We start from the raw sequence: 21,435 nt of genomic DNA on the forward strand, positions 1-21,435 counted from the left end.
CGCTGTCCCGGAAGCTGAAAGAAATCGTGTGCTTGGGATCGGGGCTGTGCCACCTGCTGGAATGTTGCCTGCTCTTGGTAGACTGGATTGGGTTTGCATCAGGCCTCTAGGGGCCTCCCTTCTCCTGTTGTCCCTGCTCCGCAACCTGCAGGCGCCAGGGACCATGGCTGACCTTTGACTCCTTGACTCCAAGATACCCAGACCAAAGAAGCTGCTGTTCTTAGGAAGGTGTTCCCTGCATTCCACAGACAAGGGGTCAGAGAGGTGGAAGCTTGCCTTACAGCTTCTGAGACATCAGGCACAAGGCCCTGAGCCCCAGAGCAGCTCGCCCAGTGCAGGCTCCTAAGGATATCAAAGAACACAGGGCCCACTCTTTCTTACCTGGGCAGGCCTGAAACTTGGAGACGCTCCCTCTCTGGGCCAAGTCCCAGCCTGACAGCCTCTGGAATGTGGGGTGCACAACAGCCCCTGGAGTTTGCCTGGGTTGACCCAGGTCATGGAAGGGAAACTGTGAGGCCTGTGGCTGCTCTGGAAGAAACAGATCTGGAAAGGCCCGTGTCTCCCTCCAAAACCACGCGGCCCTCCTTGGACTCGTCGTTCCCGGCGGGGACCCTGCCCGCCCTCAGCACCGCCAGCAGGGCTTCGGGAGGAGGCTCAGTGGCTGCTGGCTCCCTTTTGTCCAAACGGTCCCTGGGTTCTTCACTCCACCCCTTCCAGGACTTCAGGCCAGAGAGAACCACTGTGGGATTCAAGGCCTCCTCACCAGGAGCTTTGCAGGATGGTGGAGCCATGGCTGGATAGAACCAAACAAGGGAAGGACCTGGGACCTGCCTCGGCAGCTGCTGTTGGAGAGCCTCCGGGCATGGCCCTCGTACTCTGCCACCTCTACTCCTTGCTGACACTGGGCTTTTGGACACTCGTGTTTCTGTATGTTTATCTCCTGCCTTTGGATCGACTCTGCATTTGATCCCTGACTCCCTGGCAAATCCCTGTGGCCTCCCTGTCTGTGTAGGGGGAGAGCTGGATAGAAAAAGAAGCCTCGGTTCTGGATTGAGGTCTGTACGGGCTTGTTACCCCCACATGCCTGCATGCGAAGACGCCAGTGTCTGGTTTGAAGGCCGGCCCACACCGAGCCACTTCAGCACCTCGGTTTATGGAAAGTGTCGGGCCTTTTCTGCACCTCCCTTCTAACTGCCAGCCCCCCTACTTGCTGGCTCTCTGAAGCCCGAGGGTGGGTGTCCCAGTTGTCTTTAATTCTTTGCTCCAAGATGACCAGCATTTCACCAACCCAAGGGGTGTCCCAAAGGCCTGGAGAGCTTCAGGGAGCTGCAGTCTAGGAGAGGGTGAAGGGCGGTCAGGCCAGGGGAGGGGGCGGGTTTGTATCTGGTCAGTGCCAGCCTGCCCCAGTCAGCGGCGGCCCAAGGCTTCAGTTTTGCCCTGCAAAGTGAAAGCAGGCCTGCAAACACAGTCCCTGGGGAGGCTCTGTGGGACGGTTTCATTCAATTGAATAAAAGTATTGGCTGACTGCAGGTGCTGCGTCTTGGCTTTTCTCTGGGCTGGGGGAGAGGCCCCGTTCCCAGGGCGGGGGAGAAATACCAAATGCATCGTCCGCTTGATACATCTCACTGGCTTCTAATAAAGGAAGCAGCTGAATAAAACCTTCCGTCCTCCTGGTTTTGCTGTGGACAGCAAGTAGCGGTGGAGCCGATGGCAGCCCCGGCTTGGCTAGGGTGCCCTCTGCCCCTGAGCGGCAGTGCCCCGCGGGAAAGGCTGTCGTGATCACAGCACTGGGCAACGGTTGAAGACTCAGGGCAAGGCTGCCCCCTTTCAGGGCCAACTTGGCTCCTTTCCCCAGTCCTCTCAGGCGCCAGCGAGGAGCCAGTACTGACCCCGCTTCACTCTGTAAGAGGAGCGGCTGGGCCCCGTGCCAGCCAGTGCCGGGCACCTTGGCCGAGGAGCCAGTGCCGGGCACCCACAGCTGGGAGCAGGTGGGCCCCTTCGGTCCGGGTCAGCAGCGGCTCCTCTGACTCGGCCGATGCCACATCTTCCCTTCTGGTTCAGGGGTCTGCTGAGCCACCGAGGTGCTTTTATCACTGCAGGTCACCAGGCCCCACTGCCCACCTGCTGAGCCGGCTTCTGCGGGGCCTTCCATCCCTGTTCTCTTCCCGTGGCCGCTCCCCGGCCCCTGCTCCTTTCTGGCCCCCATGGCTGGTGCCTTGGCCCTTTCCAGGGAACCTGGACCCTGAGCTGCCTGAGGACATGAGCTGCTCTGCCCTTGCTCAGTTCTAGTGCTGATGCCTGAGTCCACATCTAACCCTCGAAGGCCACCTTTCTGACAGGTTTGCTTTGGACTCTCACTCTCTCCCAGCATCGCTAGAGTAGCCCGGAGCAGCCACTGCCTCCAGCCTTCATCTCAAAGTCTGGTTGGCTGGTGGAAGGTGAGCCCCAAGTCTGGGATTTGTCTACTGAGTAGATAGAGGCCTTGAACCCCGCTGGGCCTGGAAAGTGGGGGGGTCTGTCTGGGGCCCCTCCCTGCAGTCTGCTATCTGCCCACCCACCAGGCCCCTCGGAGGGCTGGTGGGGCAGCGTGGGATTGTCCTCACAGTCCTCCTGCAGCACCCCCTGGCAGTCAGACAGAGCCAAGCCCTGCTGGCAAGAGGCCCAAGGGACTCTGCCCCATCCTCCTCAGGGCCCTGCGGCCTCATGTGCTTGCCGTGGCGGTGATAAAGGAAGCTTGCTGATTTATTTTTTAAAACAGTCTTGTTCTGCTGCCCTCTCAGGGCTCTTCTATGTAACGATCTAAAAACCTACTTCTCGGTCCCCAGGGCTCCCAACCTCAGCTTTCCCTTCTTGCTTTAACAAGGGAAGGGAGCTCAGGTTCAAAAGCCGGAGAGAAGAGCCCAGGAAAACCTGAGGAGGGAGTCTTAGGGGGTGGCCAATACCTGGGTGGGGTGAGGCCGTGGCTGGACTCCTTTCAGGGGCAGAGGGGCTGAGGGTTCGTATGTCCTGCTCCCCAGGTCTCCTGGCAGTAGCAGGTCTGGCTCTTCATAAATCACAATGAAAGGTGGTCCGGCTCCTTGAGTCCTCGGCCATTCAGGTGCAGGGAAGAGATAACCCCCCTGTTCTTTCGGAGGCACTGAGGCAGCCCAGCACCAGGCCGGCCGGGTACACCGCTGCCCTCCACTCCAGAGGAGGCCTCACCGCCGCATGCAGCTGTGTCCGCAGGGGTCAGTCGGGCCCTCGGGAGTGCTGGACTCGGATATGGACGAAGATCGTGGCTGGCGACAGTGAGGCCCCGTCCTTGGAAAGCAGGTGGATGTGGCGGTACCCTGTGGGGAGGGCGGCCAGGCATCGGATTTGCTGCCCATCACCCCGCCCACGTCCCCTCCCTGGGGCTGGGCCACGCTTGGGCCTCACTCAGGAAAGGCGCTCACAAAGTCACAGCGCAGGCGAGCGGTGTCTGGGGGCCGGACCTCTCCCTTCCCGTCCCCACCTACCTTGCTTCAGGCTGTTGAGAGGCAGTGTAAACTGGCCCACAAAGTCATTGGGGGACGTGGTGTCATAATCTTCTACCACAAACCGGACCAGCACCAGCTCTGGAGCCCGCAGCTGGAACTGCAGGGTCTGCCCCCAGTGGGGGTTGAAGCCTAGGGCACAAACAGGCATGGTGGTCGGAGCCAGCTGGCCTCTGCCCCTCCCTCCCTGCACTCTGCTGTCTGCCCACCCACCTCCACCAGCAGGCCCACCCACCATTGTTAAGCACGTAGTTGGTCTCCTTGCGAGCACAGTCCATGGGCACCCCGTAGATCTCAACACGCACCAGGGGGTCCACAATGGAGCTCGGCTTCTCGGCATTCAACTTGGGCAGCTGCTGTGCAGTCAGCACCTGCGGGGGTGAAGAGCTTCAGCCTGGCCCTGCCCGCCCTGCCCACCACGCAGTCCCCAGGCCTCCGCCATCTTCCTCCACTTCGGGCTGGTGCCCTCGGACTGGCCGGCTCTGAGCCCAGGGTAGGGCCTGGCCCAGGCTGCTAACCTGGATGGTGAGAGTAGTTCTGGGGGGTCCAGGGCTCTCGGGGTCAAAGTTTGTGTCAGGCTGCCGCAGGCAGGCAGGTTTCAGGATGTAGCCGCACTGCCCGTTGACGAGGAAGCGCCCCGCATTGAGGTCCATCTCATAGCCTGGCGTCTGGAAGTTCAGGGCCACTGTGGACACAGCGGGGTCAGGAGGGCTCTTGGAGGCCCTCTCCTCACGCTGTTTCAGGGGCCTCACTGCCCTCTCCCCGACACAACCCTATAGGTGCAGAACCAGCTCCTCCAAAAGGCCCAGATCGGGGCAGTGCTGCTGGTACCCACCATGAGGTGGTGGGGAGGGAGTGGGTGTGTCGTGGCAGCCAGGCGATCTAGACTCTATTGTCACCTCGTATCTTTTTCCTTTTTTATTGATTACAGAGAGGAATGGAGAGGGTAAGAGAAACATCAATGATGAGAGAGAATAATTGATCGGCTGCCTCCTGCACACCCCACACTGGGGCTCGAGCCCGAAACCCGGCATGTGCCCTGACCAGGAATCAAACCGTGAGTGGCCTCCTGGTTCACAGGTCGACACTCAACCACTGAGCCCCTCCGGCCAGGCCTGGGCCAGAGCTGAGGCCTGAGGTTTCTACACCTACCCCCTCGGGGACCACACTCCCCTCCCTTGGGCTCAGCATGGGATTCCCAGGGGTATGTGTGCATGTATGTGTCAAGGGGCGCCTGGGGGTGGAGATTTCTAACTTCTACCTTCATAAAAAATGTGAGACTTTCACATTGTCAGGAACAAATGAGCCCGGCCAGTGTAGCTCAGCGGTTGAGTGTTGACCCAGGAGCCAAGAGGTCAGAGTTTGATTCCTAGTCAGGGCACATGCCTGGGTTGCTGGCTCTATCCCCAGTGTGGGGTGTGCAGGAAGCAGCTGATCAATGATTCTCTCTTATCATTGATGTTTCTATCTCTCTCCCTCTTCCTTTCTCTCTGAAATCAATAGAAATACATTTAAAAAAAAACACAAAAGAACAAGCCTGATTTGTGTTTCCTCACATACCCTGCTCACAAGTTTTTAATAAATGTTATTATCAACAAAACACTGTTTTCCACCTGGTAACCTGTGTGGCCCCATCACTGCTGGTCCTGCTATGACGCCCCAGAGGCCACCCCACAAAGCACCCGGCCCCTCCCAGCTCTGCAGCCACTCACCCAGCTGACAGCCTGAGTTCCACATCTCCTGGGGGCTGTAGTTGGCCGAGTTCATCCGAAGCCCCGATGGGTAGACACGGGTCAGTTGCCGGGTATTGTGCCTGACAAAGCTGTTCCCTGGTGGGGAGTTCGGGGGTATTGTGACAAGCTCCTGGGGTACCCTCACCTGGTGTCAGGGGCTGTAACCCCAACTCCAGGGACAGGCTGGGAACAGAGGCTGAATTCCCATTCCCCCTTCCCCTGCCCCAGCTCCTCTTCTCTGACACAGTGGGTGTGGGAACCTCATGAGGAGGTTGCTGAAGTCCAGGGAGGGGCAGGGACCGCTCCCACAGCCCTCTCTGCATCCCAGCCCCAAATCCCCACATTCCTGACTCAGCACCTGGAACACCTGGCCCCAGGCTGACATCCTGTGTGTCATCCCTCGTCCCACACACCCTCCAGCCACACTGGCTTCCTGGAACCCTTCCTGTGTGTCATTCCTCCAGGCCTTGGTGCAACCTGCTCCTCCTGTCGGGACACCCCTTCCCCCTCGTGGCCTGGCGGCTTCCTCCTCACCCATCCATCAGGTGTCTTCTCAGGCCTCACCTGCTCAGCATTCTTGCCCTGATCTCACCGCCTTGTGCTGGGCTCCTCCAGCCCCTCCCTGTCCTGGCCCAGCTGATCACCCTGCATCACAGTTACCCAGCTCCGTCTGGCCCATCACTAGGCTGTGCGCCCCCTTCCCTGGGCCCTCTCCCTGCATGCCGGGCCTGGTACTGGGCGCTCATTCTCTGAGCCCCTCTCTGGGGTCTTCCTGACCTCTTTACCGCCCCCCAAAGCCTCTCAATCTCCTTTCCAGACCAACTTCAGGATGCTCCCCCAGGATCCTACAGGCCCCCACTGGCCGCCTGCCCCCAGACGCCAGCTATCCTGGCTCCTACCTGCCTCCCGAATGAGCTTCTTGGCCTTGCGCTCGCTGAGGGAGCTGACCTGGTAGGGCTGGGGTGGGCAGGGGGCAGGGCGCAGGGTCCGAAGGCGCGTGGCACAGCAGTACACGGCCAGGGCCGACAGTTCCGGGGAGATCTGCTTGGCCTAGGACAGTGGTCGGCAAACTCATTAGTCAACAGAGCCAAATAGCAACAGTACAACGATCAAAATTTCTTTTGAGAGCCACATTTCTTAAGCTATATAGGTAGGTACATTGTTATTAATTAGGGTACTCCTAAGCTGGCCTTTGCTAAAAACGTCCTCAATCTGATTGAGGCACGTTCGCTGAGGTCGACCCCTTCCAACTCTCCTATCCACACTCGTCTTGTATACTTGTTTTGTCTATCTCCTTTCTGAAAACCGACTTCTGCGCACGGGCCACGAAGTTTCCATCGCACTGTACGTGCGCCCACACGTGGTATTTTGTGGAAGAGACACACTCAAGGGGCCAAAGAGCCGCACGTGGCTCTCGAGCCGCGGTTTGCCGACCACGGGCCTAGGAGATGAGCCTCAGAGGTTCCTCTAGCTCCAGCCCCCAGCTCCTCCCCTTCCCCCCCTTCACCACCTGCCCAGCCCACCCCACTCACCTGCCGCTTCTGCTCTGCGGCCTCCACCCTCTCTTCTTCCTCCTCCTCTTCCTCCTCCTCCTCCCGGTCCGACAAGATGCGACCATCCTCGTTCCGAGCAGCTGGCAGCTTCTTGCCCTTCACCAGGACCCGGCCCTTCAGCCGCTGTAGAGACCAATATGGAAGGGTTAGCCCTCTCACCCATGTCAGCCGGTTGGTCAGTCATTCAACCACCGTGTGAGAGGCTGGCGGGGGTGAGGAGCAGGAACAGACACACAAAGATGAGTGGTTTCTAACAGAAAAACAAACAAAGAGGAAACACCCCAAGAGGTCATCAACAGGGGATTAGCTAATGAGGTCCCTCCAAACATCAGAATCCTACACAGCAGCCGTGAAAATGATGGAGGCAGCTCGGGATGGAAGGAGAAGCCGCTCTCCAACAAAGATCTCACCTGACAGAAGTAGTGTAGAACACGGAATCAATGACCCTTGTGGTGTAACATTTGAAAGAGAAGAGAGCCATGGGGAGGGGTATATATGCATGGGGAAATTCTGGAAGGGCACACAAGAAATTGCTGAAGATGGTTACTTTGTGTGAAATAGGACAGGGTGAGCCCAAGTGGGAAAAAAAAACCATTTTCAATTGTATACACTGGTGTACAGTTCAGTTTTTGTTTACCGTATGTATGTTATTTTCATGCTAATAAAAGATCAAATTACACACACACCAGGGTGAGTCAACATTTTTTGCATATTTGGGATAGGGAGTAGGAGGAGAGTTTTCTCAAGGAGCCAGAAAAGAGTGCATATCCTGAGGGGGGCAGATAAAATGCTCTGAGGTTTGGAATGAAAGGAGGCAGGACCACCTCTGGCCAGAATCTGGGGGAGTTTCTAAGGCCACAGGAAGAGGCAGTTTAGGCTGCACCAGAATTATAAGCAGGTGGCGCTGGGCAAGCCAGGTGGCTGGGAAGGGAACCCCAGGTGGAGACGATATCAACCAAGACCTTCGAGGTGGGACTGGCTGAGCTCGCAGGGATTCTGTGGGCCGTGAGGCAGAGCAGGGAGGTCAGGGCCAGGTCATGGAAGGCTAAATGCCAGGAGAGACGGTGGGTGGGTCTAGTCCAGTGGTTCTCAACCTTCTGGCCCTTTAAATACAGTTCCTCATGTTGTGACCCAACCATAACATTATTTTCGTTGCTACTTCATAACTGTAATGTTGCTGCTGTTATGAATCGTCATGTAAATATCTGATATGCAGGATGGTCTTAGGCGACCCCTGTGAAAGGGTCATTCGACCGCCAAAGGGGTCGCGACCCACAGGTTGAGAACCGCTGGTCAAAGATGGACAGCAGGAGACTGACCAGACCACTGCGTGGCAGATGTCAGACGAAGGCAGGAGCAGGGGAAGGTTAAGGCAGAGAGCGGTGAGGGGTCCTGAACAGGGAAGTGGCATGAGCAGGGGTGGATGCTGGAGCCCAGACAGGCCCTTCCCCACCTACGCTGAGGCTCTGGGGCATCACCTCTGGGGATGGTAGCTCTTCGGGGTTCTGGGAGTCCAGTGCCTGTGTCACCAGCATGTCCCCCAGGATGGTGCGGAGGTGGCAGGCCATGACAGCCTGCTGCTCCAACCCACAGTGGTTCTCCAGGGAGAGGATGACAGGGTATGGGGACAGCTGTAGGGGAAGAGGCAACAGCGCAGTCACTCACCCCTTCTTTCCTCCTCCCATCCCAACCAGAACCCCCACTACATGCAGCCCCAGCTCCTTCAGGGCAGGCAGGCCAAAGCAGGGCTTTGGAGAACCCACAGCGGGGAGGGAGGAGACGGAGTCAGGGGGATGTGGGACACACCTGGGTGGGGCCAGCCTGTACACGGAGGGACAGAGGTCAGATATGGGGCCTTGGGAAGGGGTGGACTGTCGGGGAGGCTGAGGGCAGCTGCAGGAATGGTTTTCTTTTATAAATGCTCTTTATATGTTAATGACATTGACCATGTCATTAGTATGCAAACTCCCCCTCCCCCTTCGTCATTTGTTGGTGGTAAGATTTGTGTAGCTTGGCTGAAATTGCAGTTTTATGTAGACACCATAGTATGCTAAGCTTCTCTCTCTCTCTCTCTCTCTCTTTTTAGCTTCTCTTTATGGCTTACTCTTTGGCAACAATTATTAAAATGTCCTTCCCTTCCCTCCTGGAAATTCTGAGATTTTAATACATTTACTAAGTGTGAGGGTGGGAGAAGGAAGCCCCTCACTCAGCTTTATTCTACCCCACTGGCCGCTGTCCCAGCCGCATCTGGGCAGGGGTGTCTTTCGGGAGGACTGAGGAGGGCTGGGCTCACCGTGAAGGCGTGGTCACGCACGGCCTGGACCACATCTCGGAAAAGGATCTTGGAGGTGAGCGTGTGGCCATGGTAGATGACGGGCTCCCCTCCCGGGCCCTCCCAGCAGTCCAGCTCCACACAGCGGCATCCCTGGGCGAAGGCTCTGTGGACAGACAGGCACGGTGTCATGTGGGTGGCACAGATCAGCGAAACAGACAGGTGGGCCCCAGGAAGCCCACAGTGGGAGCTGAGCCCCACTTCCCCACCAAACGGGGCTTCCAGAAGGGTTCACTGCCACCCTCCCTCCACGGGTACCTCACGTAGGCCTCAGTGCTGCTGAGCCCCCCAATCTGGGAGTCGGTCAGGTAGGTATTGTGGGAGGAGGAGATAAAGTAGTGGGCGAGGGGCTGGTCCATGTCCTGGAACATGCACGTGTGGGCGGGGTTCAGGGCGTCCCCCTCTGGTGACAACAGGTACATCATGAAGCCATCCAGTGTCATCAGCTCGTGCTGCTTGGCTGCAGGGAGGGGCAGAAGACAGCATCAGGACACACAGGGGACCCCCTGTCCAGCCCCAAATGCTCCAAAGCTCACTCCACTTAGTACTGATGAGCACCTGTCTACCGACTGGACTTGACAACGTTACGCCAAACCCTACGAGGAAGGTACGTTACTCTGTCACGTTACAGATGTGGCAGCTGAGTGCGGAATTGGCGAGATCACCTAGTCAGGATGGCACCACAGCCAGGAACAGCAGAGCCCCCTTATCTGGGAACCCAGGTCTATCCGACACCACGACCTGGGCTGTGTCGGCCCCAGCCCCTCGGTCAGACCCCCACCTGTCTCATTGAGCTCATAGGTCTGGATGAGCTGCTGGGCGTGGGCCAGCGTGGCGCCGTCCTCGCCCTGGTCCTCCAGGAACTCCAGCAGCTCAGGGGCGCTCAGCACGCGGTCCTCGCCCGAGTACCGATGGAAGATCTCCTCCAGCTCCGGGCGCTTCAGCAGTCGCCGCAGAAACTCCTCAATCTCAGTCCCCTCCAGCCGCTCGTTGTCGGAGTGGTCACACTCCTAGAAAGCAGAGGGAGCGACTCAGGAGAGGGGACGCCTGGGGAAGCTGACCGCACTGACCCAGCATCTACCATCTCCCATTCACAGGGAGAGAAACAGCTGGTGAGGTCCAGCCTCGCTCAAGGGCACAGCTGGTGACCTGCAGCGCTGAGATGGCCGGGAAGATCTCTCGGGTGCCGGGCCTGTCACTCTGGATGACCTGCCCTAGGAATCAAGATGTGGGAGGAGCCTGTTGGTGTGGCTCAGAGGTGGAGGTCCGACCTATGAACCAGAAGGTCTAAGTTCAGGGCACATGCCCCGGTTTCGGACTCAATCCCCACTAGGGGGCGTGCAGGAGGTGGGCGATCAATGAATCTCATCATTGATGTTTATTTCTCTCCCTCTCCCTTCCTCTTTGAAATCAATAAAAATATATATTAAAAGAGATAAAATAAAAGATGTGGGAGGAAAACCAGTGTCCCTGGGGCAGGACTGGGCTGCTGTGCTACACTCCCCTCCTAGTCATGACCATCCTCAGATTCCCACGCTCACACCCAGGGTCGGTGAGCAGCACAGAACTGAGGGTCCACACGGAGCTGTCGGGAGGGGCACAGCTGCCGTGGTCCTGTCGCTCAGTGTCACAGGCTGGACACTCAGCAGCATCCACACAGGGGTCTGCCATGCGCTCTGACTGGGCCCTGGATGCAGAGCCCAACCCCGTGTGCCCCCGACTGTGCTCCCACAGGTGTGGAGGCGCCACACACGCCACAGTGGAGGAGGGTGTGCACGTGGGCCCGTGAGCCGGCTCCTCCCTTTGCTCCTGATTGCAAACCACACAGGTCACCTGGGCAAAGGGTTTTAAAGAAACGAAAACGACAGCTTCCACGCTCACTTGGGAGTGGTGGGCAGCCCAAGGTCCTCCCTACCCCTGGGGTCTGCCTGAGGGGGAGGAGAAGCTCTGGGCCCATAGCCTGGGGGGGGGGGGGTATGAAGGGAAGTAGACCCAGGTGTGGCCTTTCTGCTGCCAGAGGCCCCTGTCGCCACCAAAGCTGGATGGAATGGAAAACAGCCGACTCTAATGGTCAGGGGAGGACAGAGAGCAGAGGCCAGAGAGGTGGCAGGGGCCCACCTTGAAGAGGCGGTAGGCGTACATGTCATTCATGTCCACGTTGACCATTCTGAGCAGGCTCTTGATCTCCTTGAAGCTCATCTTACTGTCCTGGTTGGAGTCTGCCCGGTGCAGATAGGAGTGGATCCAGGTGTGGGTGCTCAGGAAATACCAGCAACAGGCTGGGCACCATCCCCCACTGGCAGGTGACTGACAGGTTTGTCACCATCGCCTGGCTTGGGGGCTCCCCAGTGTCCCCAGTGGCCTGTGGGCTCCCTGAGCACAGCAGCGGGCTGTCCTCCATGGGACTGGGCTCCCCAGAGCCAGGAGGCCATGTCCCCACTCTCAGTTTTTAAGACAAGGGGTTTGGGGCTCAGGTTCAGACTGGGGACCCCGAAGGACAGGGCCACCTGCCCCCAGCGCCTCCCTTCACCCCCACCCCACCCCCGCATCAGCCCCTGGGGCAGGATATTGATCCAGGCGCTCACGCTGGCTCATGGCCTCCAGGCGCGCGCGCAGTTTGGCCAAGCCGCGCACCCAGCGCTGCGCCTCCTCGGCGGTGGGTGCCGCCAGGTCCAGGTTCTTTCTGCGGCCCTTGAAGGCGATGGTGAGGCAGCGCGCCGGGGCGAAGGCTCCCCCGAAGCGCCGCAGGCCCTCGGACTGATGGCCCTCGCGGACGGCCTCGATGTGCTGCACGAAGACTGCGCGGGGGGATGCCCAGCGCGGCCCGGTCAGCGGCGGGGAACTGCCCGGCCTCGCCCGGCCCTGGCCCACCCGGCCCGCCCGCCCCGACTCACAGATGTGCTGCGATGGAGCGTGCGGGATGCGCCGCTGGAACCACACGGTCAGGCCGTCCTCCTGCAGCCGGTACAGCCGCTCCTTCTGCCACGTCCGCGAGCGGATCTTGCAGAGGCGGGAGCCTCGAAGCATGGCGCGCACGTCCTCATCCTCCGTCAGGCCTGCGGGGCGGGAGGCCGGGGTGCACTAGCGCCTCGCCCCACCCGGACCTCCTTCCTCCCTGCTCCCCGCGAGAGCTGTGGCCTCCCTCTCTGAGCCTCTCCGAACCCACACAGGCCTCTCCCTGCGGAGCGGAACATGCCCGATACTGGGTTTGACTTGAGGCTTGGAGTGCCTGGCCCAGGTCCCCCTGGGAGGGGTGCCAGTAACAGGCCCTTCCTCCCCGCCAGGCAGTAGTCTCTGGAGGCCCTGGAGCAGAACAGCCCGCCCCGCCCCGTCCCCCGTCCCCCCCCGCCCCCCCCCCCCCCGCAGGATAAGGGACTCAGGCCTCCCTGTCACCCCTCCGCCACTCTCCTCCATCAAGCCCTCCAGCCTGCAAGTCAGAACCTGTCACCCGCAGCCTTTTCACTTATTGGAAACCCTGACCATCGAGAAAGCCACCTCACTATCTAACCTAAATCTCCTCTTGCTGCAACCCAAGCTCCTCACTCTGCTTTCCCGGCCAGGGAGGACGCAGAGGCCACTCTGGCTCTGGGGTCACAGACCAAGGCTTCCAGGGCCTGCCTGGCTAAGAGGAGGCTGATCTCCTGGCATCTGTGTGCCCTGGTGGGGCCCCGCTGAAGGCATGGTCTCCTGTGATGTCTGGCATTTGCCCAGCCTCTATGACAACCCCATGTCACCCCCCGGCCCACAGGTCCTCTCCCGTTAGTCTCCACCTTCCCTGTGTTAGGGGCAAAAATAGAATATTGGGGACTAGCTATGGTTGTGGGAAATAGTAATCACGCCCTGTTAACCGTGACTGCCTTGTTCTGGTTAAAGGACATTCTAACCTGGCTGGGAGCTGTACACACACACACACACACACACACACACACACACCCCGGGAACCTGGGAGTCGACCTTGGACCTGGGAGTCAACCTTGGAATGGGGTCCATTCTCATTCAAGAACTGCCTGTTATCGTGCCAAGATTAACAACCTTGTTGCCCAAACAAACAATGGAGTCCCACCCCAGACTGCATAGGCGACTTCCCCGGGCCTGTAATCCCTACTTCCCTATGTAATCTCTGTCTTCCTACCCAATATAAACAGCTGGCTTACTGGAGGGGGGTGGGTTGCAGAGCAGATGTTTGTGGACGGCCTGCTGCTCTCCCATGTTGTTGGCGTTATTGGAATAAACGTTCATATGTGATTCAACCCTGTCTCTGCTGAACTGGCTCAAGTAGTGACAGGCAGCCTGGACACCTTGGTTGTCTGGTTTCATTAAAATAAAATGCGTACAAAGCACCTACTGCACACACTCCCGACCCTGCTCATGTCCTAACACACAAGGAAACAAGCTTCAGTCACTGGCCAGAATCCTCCCCGCCCCCCCCCCCCCCCCCCCCCCCCCCGCCACTGGCCGGAATTCTAAGGAAGTGGTGGAAATATGTGCCCTTGGCTATGAAGTGAACTTTTCGGCTCCTATCCTCCTCCTTCTTCCCCCGGCCCCACCAATACCTGGGCACGGGAGGTAGGAGAGAGCAGAATTTAATTAGTTGTTTATTTTATATTCAATTTATTTTAACTAAAGAAAAGTTCGCCCATTTCTCCTACCCCTGCTCTCAGCAGCATGTTCTCCGTGCATAAAATGGAAATGGCAGTAGTACCTGCTAACAACCCAAAATCCAGCCAAGATGCTGCCCATCCTGGCGGTGCCACACCCTGCCTGCTTGGATCCCCTCAGCAGGGGTCAAAACCAGAGACTGAAGAGCCTGGGGACAATGGAAGGGGTGGGAGCTGGACAAACAGTAGGGCCACGCCCTCTGGGAAGCAGGGGGCCAGCCAGAGGTGGACGAGGGCCCAGTTTCCAGAGAACCGGAATCTGGATTTGTATGTGAATCCTCCAGATTTTCCAATGTTGGCAATTAAATCAAATTGAAGCAAACAAACAAAACCCCAAAACACTACCACGTGGGCCAAAGGAAACAGGACCGTGGGCGTCTCTTCCTCCCTCTATTTCACTTAACAAGCCCCCAAAGCCGGGTTTGGCTTTGGGCTTTGTGGGCCCAGGCCCCTGCCTGCCCACCTGCAAACTCTGACCTAAGGAATCAAGTCGAAATCTCTGGGCTTCCTCTCTCACTCTCTCCTGGAGCCTTTGTACTGTCCTTTTCCTTCCTCTTCCTCATTCCAGAATCCTTCAAGGTCCAGCTCAGACATGACCTCCTCTGGAACGTCTTCCAGACTTTGTCCTCAGATGGGAGTTCTCCCTCCCTGACCACCAACGTTTTACTTTAATTAAAACAAACAGACGTCCACCTAAATGGCAATCTCCGTGGACTTCCGTGAACCCAAGGGCAGGGATGAGACCAGTCTCCTAACCCCAGTGCTTGTCCTAGAGCCAGATTAGCAGGCAGTTTTCTGAAAGGGGAGGCGGATGGACAGACAGCGCTACCTCCAGCCTGGCCTCTTCCACCCCGAGTTCAGAGCAGAGGCCTGTGGGTCTGGGTTTCTCAATCCTGGCTGTGCACCAGTACCACCTGCGGGAGGTTGCAAAACCCGTGGCCCAGCGACTCTCATCAAGCAGGTGTAGGCTGGAGCCGAGGCATCTGTGTGTTTAACAACCTACCCTGTGACTCTGAGGGCAACCGTGATTGAGAATCAGGGCATCAGAGGCAGGAGGAGAAGCCTGCCATCCTTAGGAGGCGAAGGTCCCCCTGGAGGCCAGCCCTGTGGCCCGAATGGCTCCACGGTGTTTCTCAGGGTTTAGACTGTGGCCCTCTGGAAGGGGCAGTGCCCACTCGGTGCCCCCTAGGCTGGAAGGAGAGGTGGAAGGTAGCATGGGCCAGGCCAAGAGACTCACCAGACCCTCAGACCCCTATTCCCACATCTGGGCAACCTATGAATTCTCTCATCCTGAGAAACAACGGGGTAGGTACAGGACAGTCAGGGAAACCGGCAGGGACACCCCAACTAAGGCCACCCCTCCTCCACCTGCTCCGCTGTGGGGAAAAGGCCCTGCAGTCCCACGACTGCCAGACTCTGCAGATGCGGCCACCTCCCCTGATCTGGCCAGCCCTCCGATGCCAAGTCCATGGTTGGGGGGTGGGTGGGGTGGGGTGGAGAGGAGGGGGTAGTGAATGACTAAGGCCGGAAATGGAGGTGAGTCATGCAGGGCCTGCTTTGTCCAGTCTTCTGCAAACAGGACGGGGCGACAGGCAGCCTGGACTCTTGACCAGCCTCCCACTGGGACAGGTTCCCATGCTGAGGGGGCCCCTGCTCCTGGCCCTCATCCTCAGCGCCCCATGAACCTGTGGTGGGAAGGGGTGACATTCCAGTCTGTCCACCCAACTGGTACTGGCCCCTGGGTCACACTATCCCCCAACCACACACCCAGTGGAAAAGCCAAAAAGAATGAGGGAGCAGGGCCAGGCTGGGCCAGGGCTGAGTTCTTGGGTGGGTGCCTCTGTCTCCCCATTGCTGAACCCTGAGGTAGTGAGGGGTCTGGGGTGTCAGACAGGAGGAGCAGGGCCAACAGAAGTAAAGGGCTGAGGTCAGGAGGAGTCCCCAGGCCCTGGGCAGAGATGCTGGGAGGAGCAGTAACATTTATAGGTCCAGCCAAGCCCAAACCTACAGGTGTTTCACCCACCACATTCCTACCTGCTCGGAGCAGGCGCACAAGCTGCCTGCCTTCTGCGTTTTGGGTGGTTCTCTATCTATCCACTCTGCCTTCAAGCTGAGCTGGGCAGCACCTTGGCTACCTCCACTGAGCAGGCAGGGGAATAATCATGAAATAACAGCAGTAAAAACAAGGACAAACAATAAATAGCCAAAAGGTGGGAAGGACCCAGGTGGCCACTGGCAGATTCATAGATAAGCTGTGTGGTCATGGGCATGTAGACAGAAGGGTAAGACGCAGAGAACGGGGTGTGTGTGACAGGAGTGCTAGGTCTCCAGTGAGGGTGTGTGTAAGTGATGTGTACATACAGGGTGTGTGCACTGGTGTGTGTGTGTGTGTGTGTGTGTGTGTGTGTGTGTGTGTAGGGGGTGGTGTATGGGGTTGGTGGGAAGGAGGAAGGTGGATCAGCTTGGGGAGGAAAATAGGCAACGTGTGTGTGTGCGCACGCGTGTGTGTGTGTGTGTGTGCGTGCGCGTCAGTGCACACTCAGGAGGGCACATGGGCTCCAGAGGAATGTGAGACATGCAGGGAACAGTGACAGCCGACAGCTCCATGCCAATGGGGGAGGGGGCAGAGGGCTGCTTTCCCTGGTGGCTGGGGTCATGAGGCTCTGGGAGGGGACACACAACTGGCAAGGGTTCCCAAACACCTTCCACCTGAATCCTCCAGCCAGCAGGCAGCCCCCCAGCACACCAAAGACCAAACATGTTCCCCCTGGTCCCCACTGGCTGCCACACCCAGGGCTGGAGCCCAGCAGAGCTCCGAGCCAGAGTCCATAACATTCCTTGGAGAATCAACAAAGTCAGGAAAGGCAGGAGTGCTTCCCCTGCCCCTGGGCGGGACCCAGTGAGGTGAAGGTGGCAGCACCCTTCCTGGCAGAACAGCCATGAAGCCTGTGCAAGGGCAGAGGTTGTGGGAGGTCACTCCCCAGAGCTGAAGAAGGAGAGGGGGGCACAAGGCACAGCAGCCAGACACCCCCCTCCCCCCATCCTGCCTGGCATGCTCCTGCTTAGCCAGGAGGGCTGCCCTCCCCTCCCCACCACCAGGCCAGGCACCTGCCAGCACTGGGTGCCGCTCTGAAGACCCCCACCCAGGGAGCCCCACTCACCCCGCAGGGGACATCTTTGGCAGGCCATCGGCAGAGCGTCTTGCCCCGTGGCACCTGGTGGTGTGTGCAGGCTGAGGAGGGCAGGGAGCCGGATTCTGCCCACTCAGTGCTCTGCTCACTGGGCGGATTAGGGACAGGGTGGAGCATTAAAGGCACAGAGTCAGACAGGGGCTCTGGGGAGACGGGGTTGTCAGATAAAATTCAGGGTGCCCAGTAAAATTTGAAATTCAAACAAACAACAATTAATTCGGGCCAACTTATACTAAAATATCACTTGTTGTTTCTATGAAATTCCCATTTAACCGGGCATCCTGCATTTTATGTGGCAAGCCTGTGAGGGCGCCCCTGGAAATTGCCAGGGCCCGAGAGGGAAAATCACTCATTCGTTGTGCTCTGAGTTCGGACTCTCAGCCAGGCTGCCTGTGTTCACATCCTCTCTCAGCTACTTCCTAGCTTTGAACCTCCTGAACCTCAGCTTCTTCATTTGCAAGATGAGGCTCAGTACCGTCCACCTCATATGACTGTGAGCATTCAGTGAGCCATGTGAAATGCCTGGGCACAGTGTTAGAAAGGTGTTCGCTAGCATCCATTCATTCTGGCAAGAAAGATCCATCACTAAAAACCAGCCTTCGGCAGCAGGCGGGCAGAGGCTGTGTGGACTCCGGCCGGTGACCTCACCCCCGTCCCCTGGCGTTTCTCATCTGTAATAGAGGACAGCAGCACCTTCCCCTCCGCAGCTCCGGGATTAAATAGGATCTGGGCTCATGCAGGCTCAGCCCTGTGACTGGCCCATCAGGTGCTCACTGGGCTCCTCTTCTCACTCTTCAACTATTCCCCGGCTTCCTGGAGGCAGGCCAAGCCAGCAGCCATCCCGGGGCAGGGACAGTGGGTGGTGCTCCTCTCTCCTCTCCCTCGTCCTGGCCCCCCTCCCCCACCTTGGTCCGAAAGGCCCTTTCTTTTCCTTGGGCCCCTCTGAGCCTTTGACTTCTGAGCCACTCCCTGCTCTGATCTCTCTCTTGACCTGATCTAAAATAAAATCTGTTCTCTGTGAACATAAGGGGTGTGGCCATGGCCTAGATGGCCGTCTCAGGGCGACCCTGAGGGTGTGGACAGCCTGAGGGGCTGGACCCGGGACACCTGGGTTTCTTCTCCACCCTGTGGGCATTCCCCTCACACGGGCGGGCATTCCTCTCCGCAGTGGCTCAGCAGGACAAGGCAGTGGGGAGAAGGAAGGGCAGCCAGATGACATTCTGACACCCACATGGTTCCTGAGTGTCACCGTGACGAGTGCCCATGCAGCCTTGCTCAGCCTGGGCTCAGCTGTAATTACGTGTCCACAAGTGTCTGCCACCAACCTGTGCGCCCCCTGAGGGTCAGGCACCGTGTTATTCATCTCCGTAGCCCCAGCCCGGCACAGCCCGGTGTGTGGCGTGAAGAGGCGGACAGGTGTGCAGGGCATCACCTCTGCTCCCCACCGCATCCAGAACCCCTGTGAGTGGCAGACTCCTTTGGCTGTCTCAGTGGCACCTCAACTCCCACAGCGCTCCCCCTCTCCCCAAACCACCCCTGCTCCTTAGCCCAGAGAATGCATAACACTGTCGCCCACCAGGGACACCGACTGCAGAGTCCAGCCCCGTCCACACCCTAGGACAGTGGTTCTCAACCTTCCTAACACCGCGACCTTTTATTTATTTATTTTTAAATATATTTTATTGATTTTTTACAGAGAGGAAGGGAGAGAGATAGAGAGTTAGAAACATCGATGAGAGAGAAACATCGATCAGCTGCCTCCTGCACTGAGGATGTGCCCGCAACCCAGGTACATGCCCTTGACCGGAATCGAACCTGGGACCTTTCAGTCCGCAAGCCGACGCTCTATCCACTGAGCCAAACCGGTTTCGGCCACCGCGACCCTTTTAATGCAGTTCCTCATGTTGTGGTGACCTCCAACCATAAAATTATTTTCATTGCTACTTCATAACTATAATTTTGCTACTGTGATGAATCGTCATGTAAATATCTGATGTGCAGGATGTATTTTCATTGTTACAAATTGAACATAATTAAAGCATAGTGATTCATCACAAAAACAATATGTAATTATGTATGTGTTTTCCGATGGTCTTAGGCCAGTGGTTCTCAACCTTCCTCATGCCGTGACCCTTTAATACAGTTCCTCATGTTGTGGTGACCCCCAATTTCATTGTTACAAATTGAACATAATGAAAGCATAGTGATTAATCACAAAAACAATATGTAATTATATATGTGTTTTCCGATGGTCTTAGGTGACCCCTGTGAAAGGGTCGTTCGACCCCCAAAGGGGTCGCGACCCACAGGTTGAGAACCGCTGCCCTAGGCAGTTCCGGAATCCCTCTCTACTACCCCAGCCCAAGTCTGTCTGCCCAACTGACCCCTCAGCCTCTCTCCTATGAGTCTCCCTTCATCCAACCCAACCCTACTCGGCACAACTCCTGCGCTCCAGAGAAAGTCCCTAATTTGTGAGGAGGGGCCTTGAAGATCTGGCCCTACCTGCCTCTCCCCTTTGCCTCGCTGGCCTCTGGCCCTCGCTGGCTGCCCAGCATCTCCTCTGTCCCCTCCCTTCCTAGTCTTGCTTCTTTGCTTCACTGTCTGACCTCCTTCCTGATGCTCAGCTCTCCAAGGGCCAGGACGGTGCCTGTCCTATTCGTTGCTGAATTCCCAGGACACAGCATACTACAGGCACTCGATGAGTGTTAGGTGAATGCATGCATGATTGATGGAGGGAGGGCAGAGATCATGTTTTATGTCCGCATAAGGAGGCTGCCAGGCAAGTTGCTCAGAACATAGTGCTCAATAAATTCAGGTCAAATGAGTGAGAGGAGGTAGAGGTAAGAACAAGGCGGGGGGGTGGGGGGGGTGGGGGGTAGAGAACAGTGGCAAAGAGGAAGCAAGACTGGCAACTGGGACCCGGAATTCTGCTCCGAGATTCACACAGGTCTCCTGGGCAGCCCTGCCCGTCCGTCCCCTCAGCCCCGCACCCGATCTCTCCATCGTGAACTGTTCTGCCAACAGCAGTTCCCACCATACACCAGCTTCGCAGCACTTGACACTTTACAAAATTCTCCCACACAAACAGCCCTGTTTTTCAAGCCACTCAACCACCTAGCCAGTGGTTCTCAACCTTCTGGCCCTTTAAATACAGGGTGAAAGGGTCGTTCGACCGTTTAGGCCAGGGGTCCTCAAACTACGGCCCTCGGGCCACATGCAAATACAAATATTGTATTTGTTCCCGTTTTGTTTTTTTACTTCAAAATAAGATATGTGCAGTGTGCACAGGAATTTGTTTATAGTTTTTTTTTAAACTATAGTCCGGCCCTGCAGCGGTCTGAGGGACAGTGAACTGGCCCCCTGTTTAAAAAGTTTGAGGACCCCTGGTTCAGGCAGTCCTGCTTTGCCGGACTTTGAGGTGCGGGCGGGATGTGGTGATGCACAGCCTGCGGGCCAGCCTGTGCCTTTACCACCGGTGTGGTCACCGACACATTCCTCCACTTTCCAGCCTGTGGAATGGGGACGGTCCCACCTGCCTGTCAGGAAGGGGAGGGCCGAGTGACACCGGGCCTGTAGCTACCCGGGGCTGCGGGTCTCCGAGATGCTTAAGGGGTCACCGTTACAGGCCCTTCGCCCAGGGAATCCCCACATCTGGGCGGGGGTCTGGCTTTCTGATACTGAAGACAGTTCTCCCAGTGAGACAGCCCTCCAGAGTCCTACTGCTGCTGCAACCCCGGGGGCTCTAGGCTGGGGGCTGGCCTGAGCCGGGTGTCTCCCACACCCTCAGGCCCTGCTAAGGGCTGCCCTGAAAGGCACGGGGTGCTGGCAAGCCGGGTGAAGGACGCCCCAAGTCTGTCTCCCACTCCACTCCCCGGACTCTTAGGTGACCCCCCCATCCACACCCCTCGCCCAGACTCCCCTCCAGCACGCCCCGCGGGCGCCTCCTGGTGGGAAACAAAGGCGTCCTGGGCGCCACGCTCCGGCCGGGGACCTCGGTGCCGCAGGTGCGACCCCCGCCGGAACCGGGCTGGTCCCACGCGTCGCCAAGCTCCCCCGCAGCCGGGGAGCCCACTACCGGCTCCCGGAACACCCGGCCTCCCGGGTGCGCCGCGGGGACGGCCCGTGCCCCCCGCACGCCCCCCGCCGTGCCCCCCGCGCGCCCCGCCGGTCACTGACCCATCTTCTTCAGCGCCCGCAGCCCAGGCCTCCGGGCGCCGCCGTCCTGGAGAGCGGGCGGGGGCGGGAGCGCGACCGACGCCGCGACCTGGGCCGGCACCGGGGGCTCCCGGCGCCGGCGGCTCCCCCAGCGGCCACACAGCATGTCGGGGGGGGTCTTGGGGGGGCCGGGGCCGGGCCCGGTCTGCGCGCGGGGACAGGGCCGGGGGGCGCCGCTCTGGCCCGGCCCCGGCTCTGCGCGGTCCCAGCGGAGAACTTAGCGGCGCCGGGAGCGAGT

At 58.4% G+C, this 21,435-nt stretch overlaps 1 protein-coding gene across 5 annotated transcripts; it reads right to left on the reverse strand.

Moving 5' to 3' along the window:
• Positions 1 to 2,722: 2,722 nt before the first annotated feature.
• Positions 2,723 to 21,431, reverse strand: PLCD3 (phospholipase C delta 3). Of its 5 annotated transcripts, none has more exons than XM_059670453.1 (15): positions 21,159 to 21,431; positions 12,028 to 12,189; positions 11,703 to 11,931; positions 11,252 to 11,381; positions 9,915 to 10,143; positions 9,392 to 9,593; positions 9,095 to 9,239; positions 8,280 to 8,432; positions 6,781 to 6,924; positions 6,148 to 6,298; positions 5,228 to 5,344; positions 4,034 to 4,200; positions 3,751 to 3,886; positions 3,498 to 3,647; positions 2,723 to 3,329 (listed from the first exon to the last, which is right to left on the reverse strand). In XM_059670453.1, the coding sequence occupies exons 1-15, from the start codon at positions 21,301 to 21,303 to the stop codon at positions 3,229 to 3,231; spliced, it is 2,361 nt and encodes a 786-aa protein (XP_059526436.1). In that variant the 5' UTR covers positions 21,304 to 21,431; the 3' UTR covers positions 2,723 to 3,228. The 5 variants fall into 5 exon arrangements, 4 of the variants coding, with proteins under 4 accessions (XP_059526436.1, XP_059526437.1, XP_059526435.1 ...); XM_059670454.1 differs by lacking the exon at positions 21,159 to 21,431 and adding an exon at positions 16,953 to 17,516; XM_059670452.1 differs by lacking the exon at positions 21,159 to 21,431 and adding an exon at positions 13,288 to 13,503.
• Positions 21,432 to 21,435: the final 4 nt, after the last annotated feature.

This window comes from Myotis daubentonii, chromosome 16, assembly GCF_963259705.1.
Source record: "Myotis daubentonii chromosome 16, mMyoDau2.1, whole genome shotgun sequence".
In the NCBI taxonomy this organism is placed as follows: domain Eukaryota; kingdom Metazoa; phylum Chordata; class Mammalia; order Chiroptera; family Vespertilionidae; genus Myotis; species Myotis daubentonii.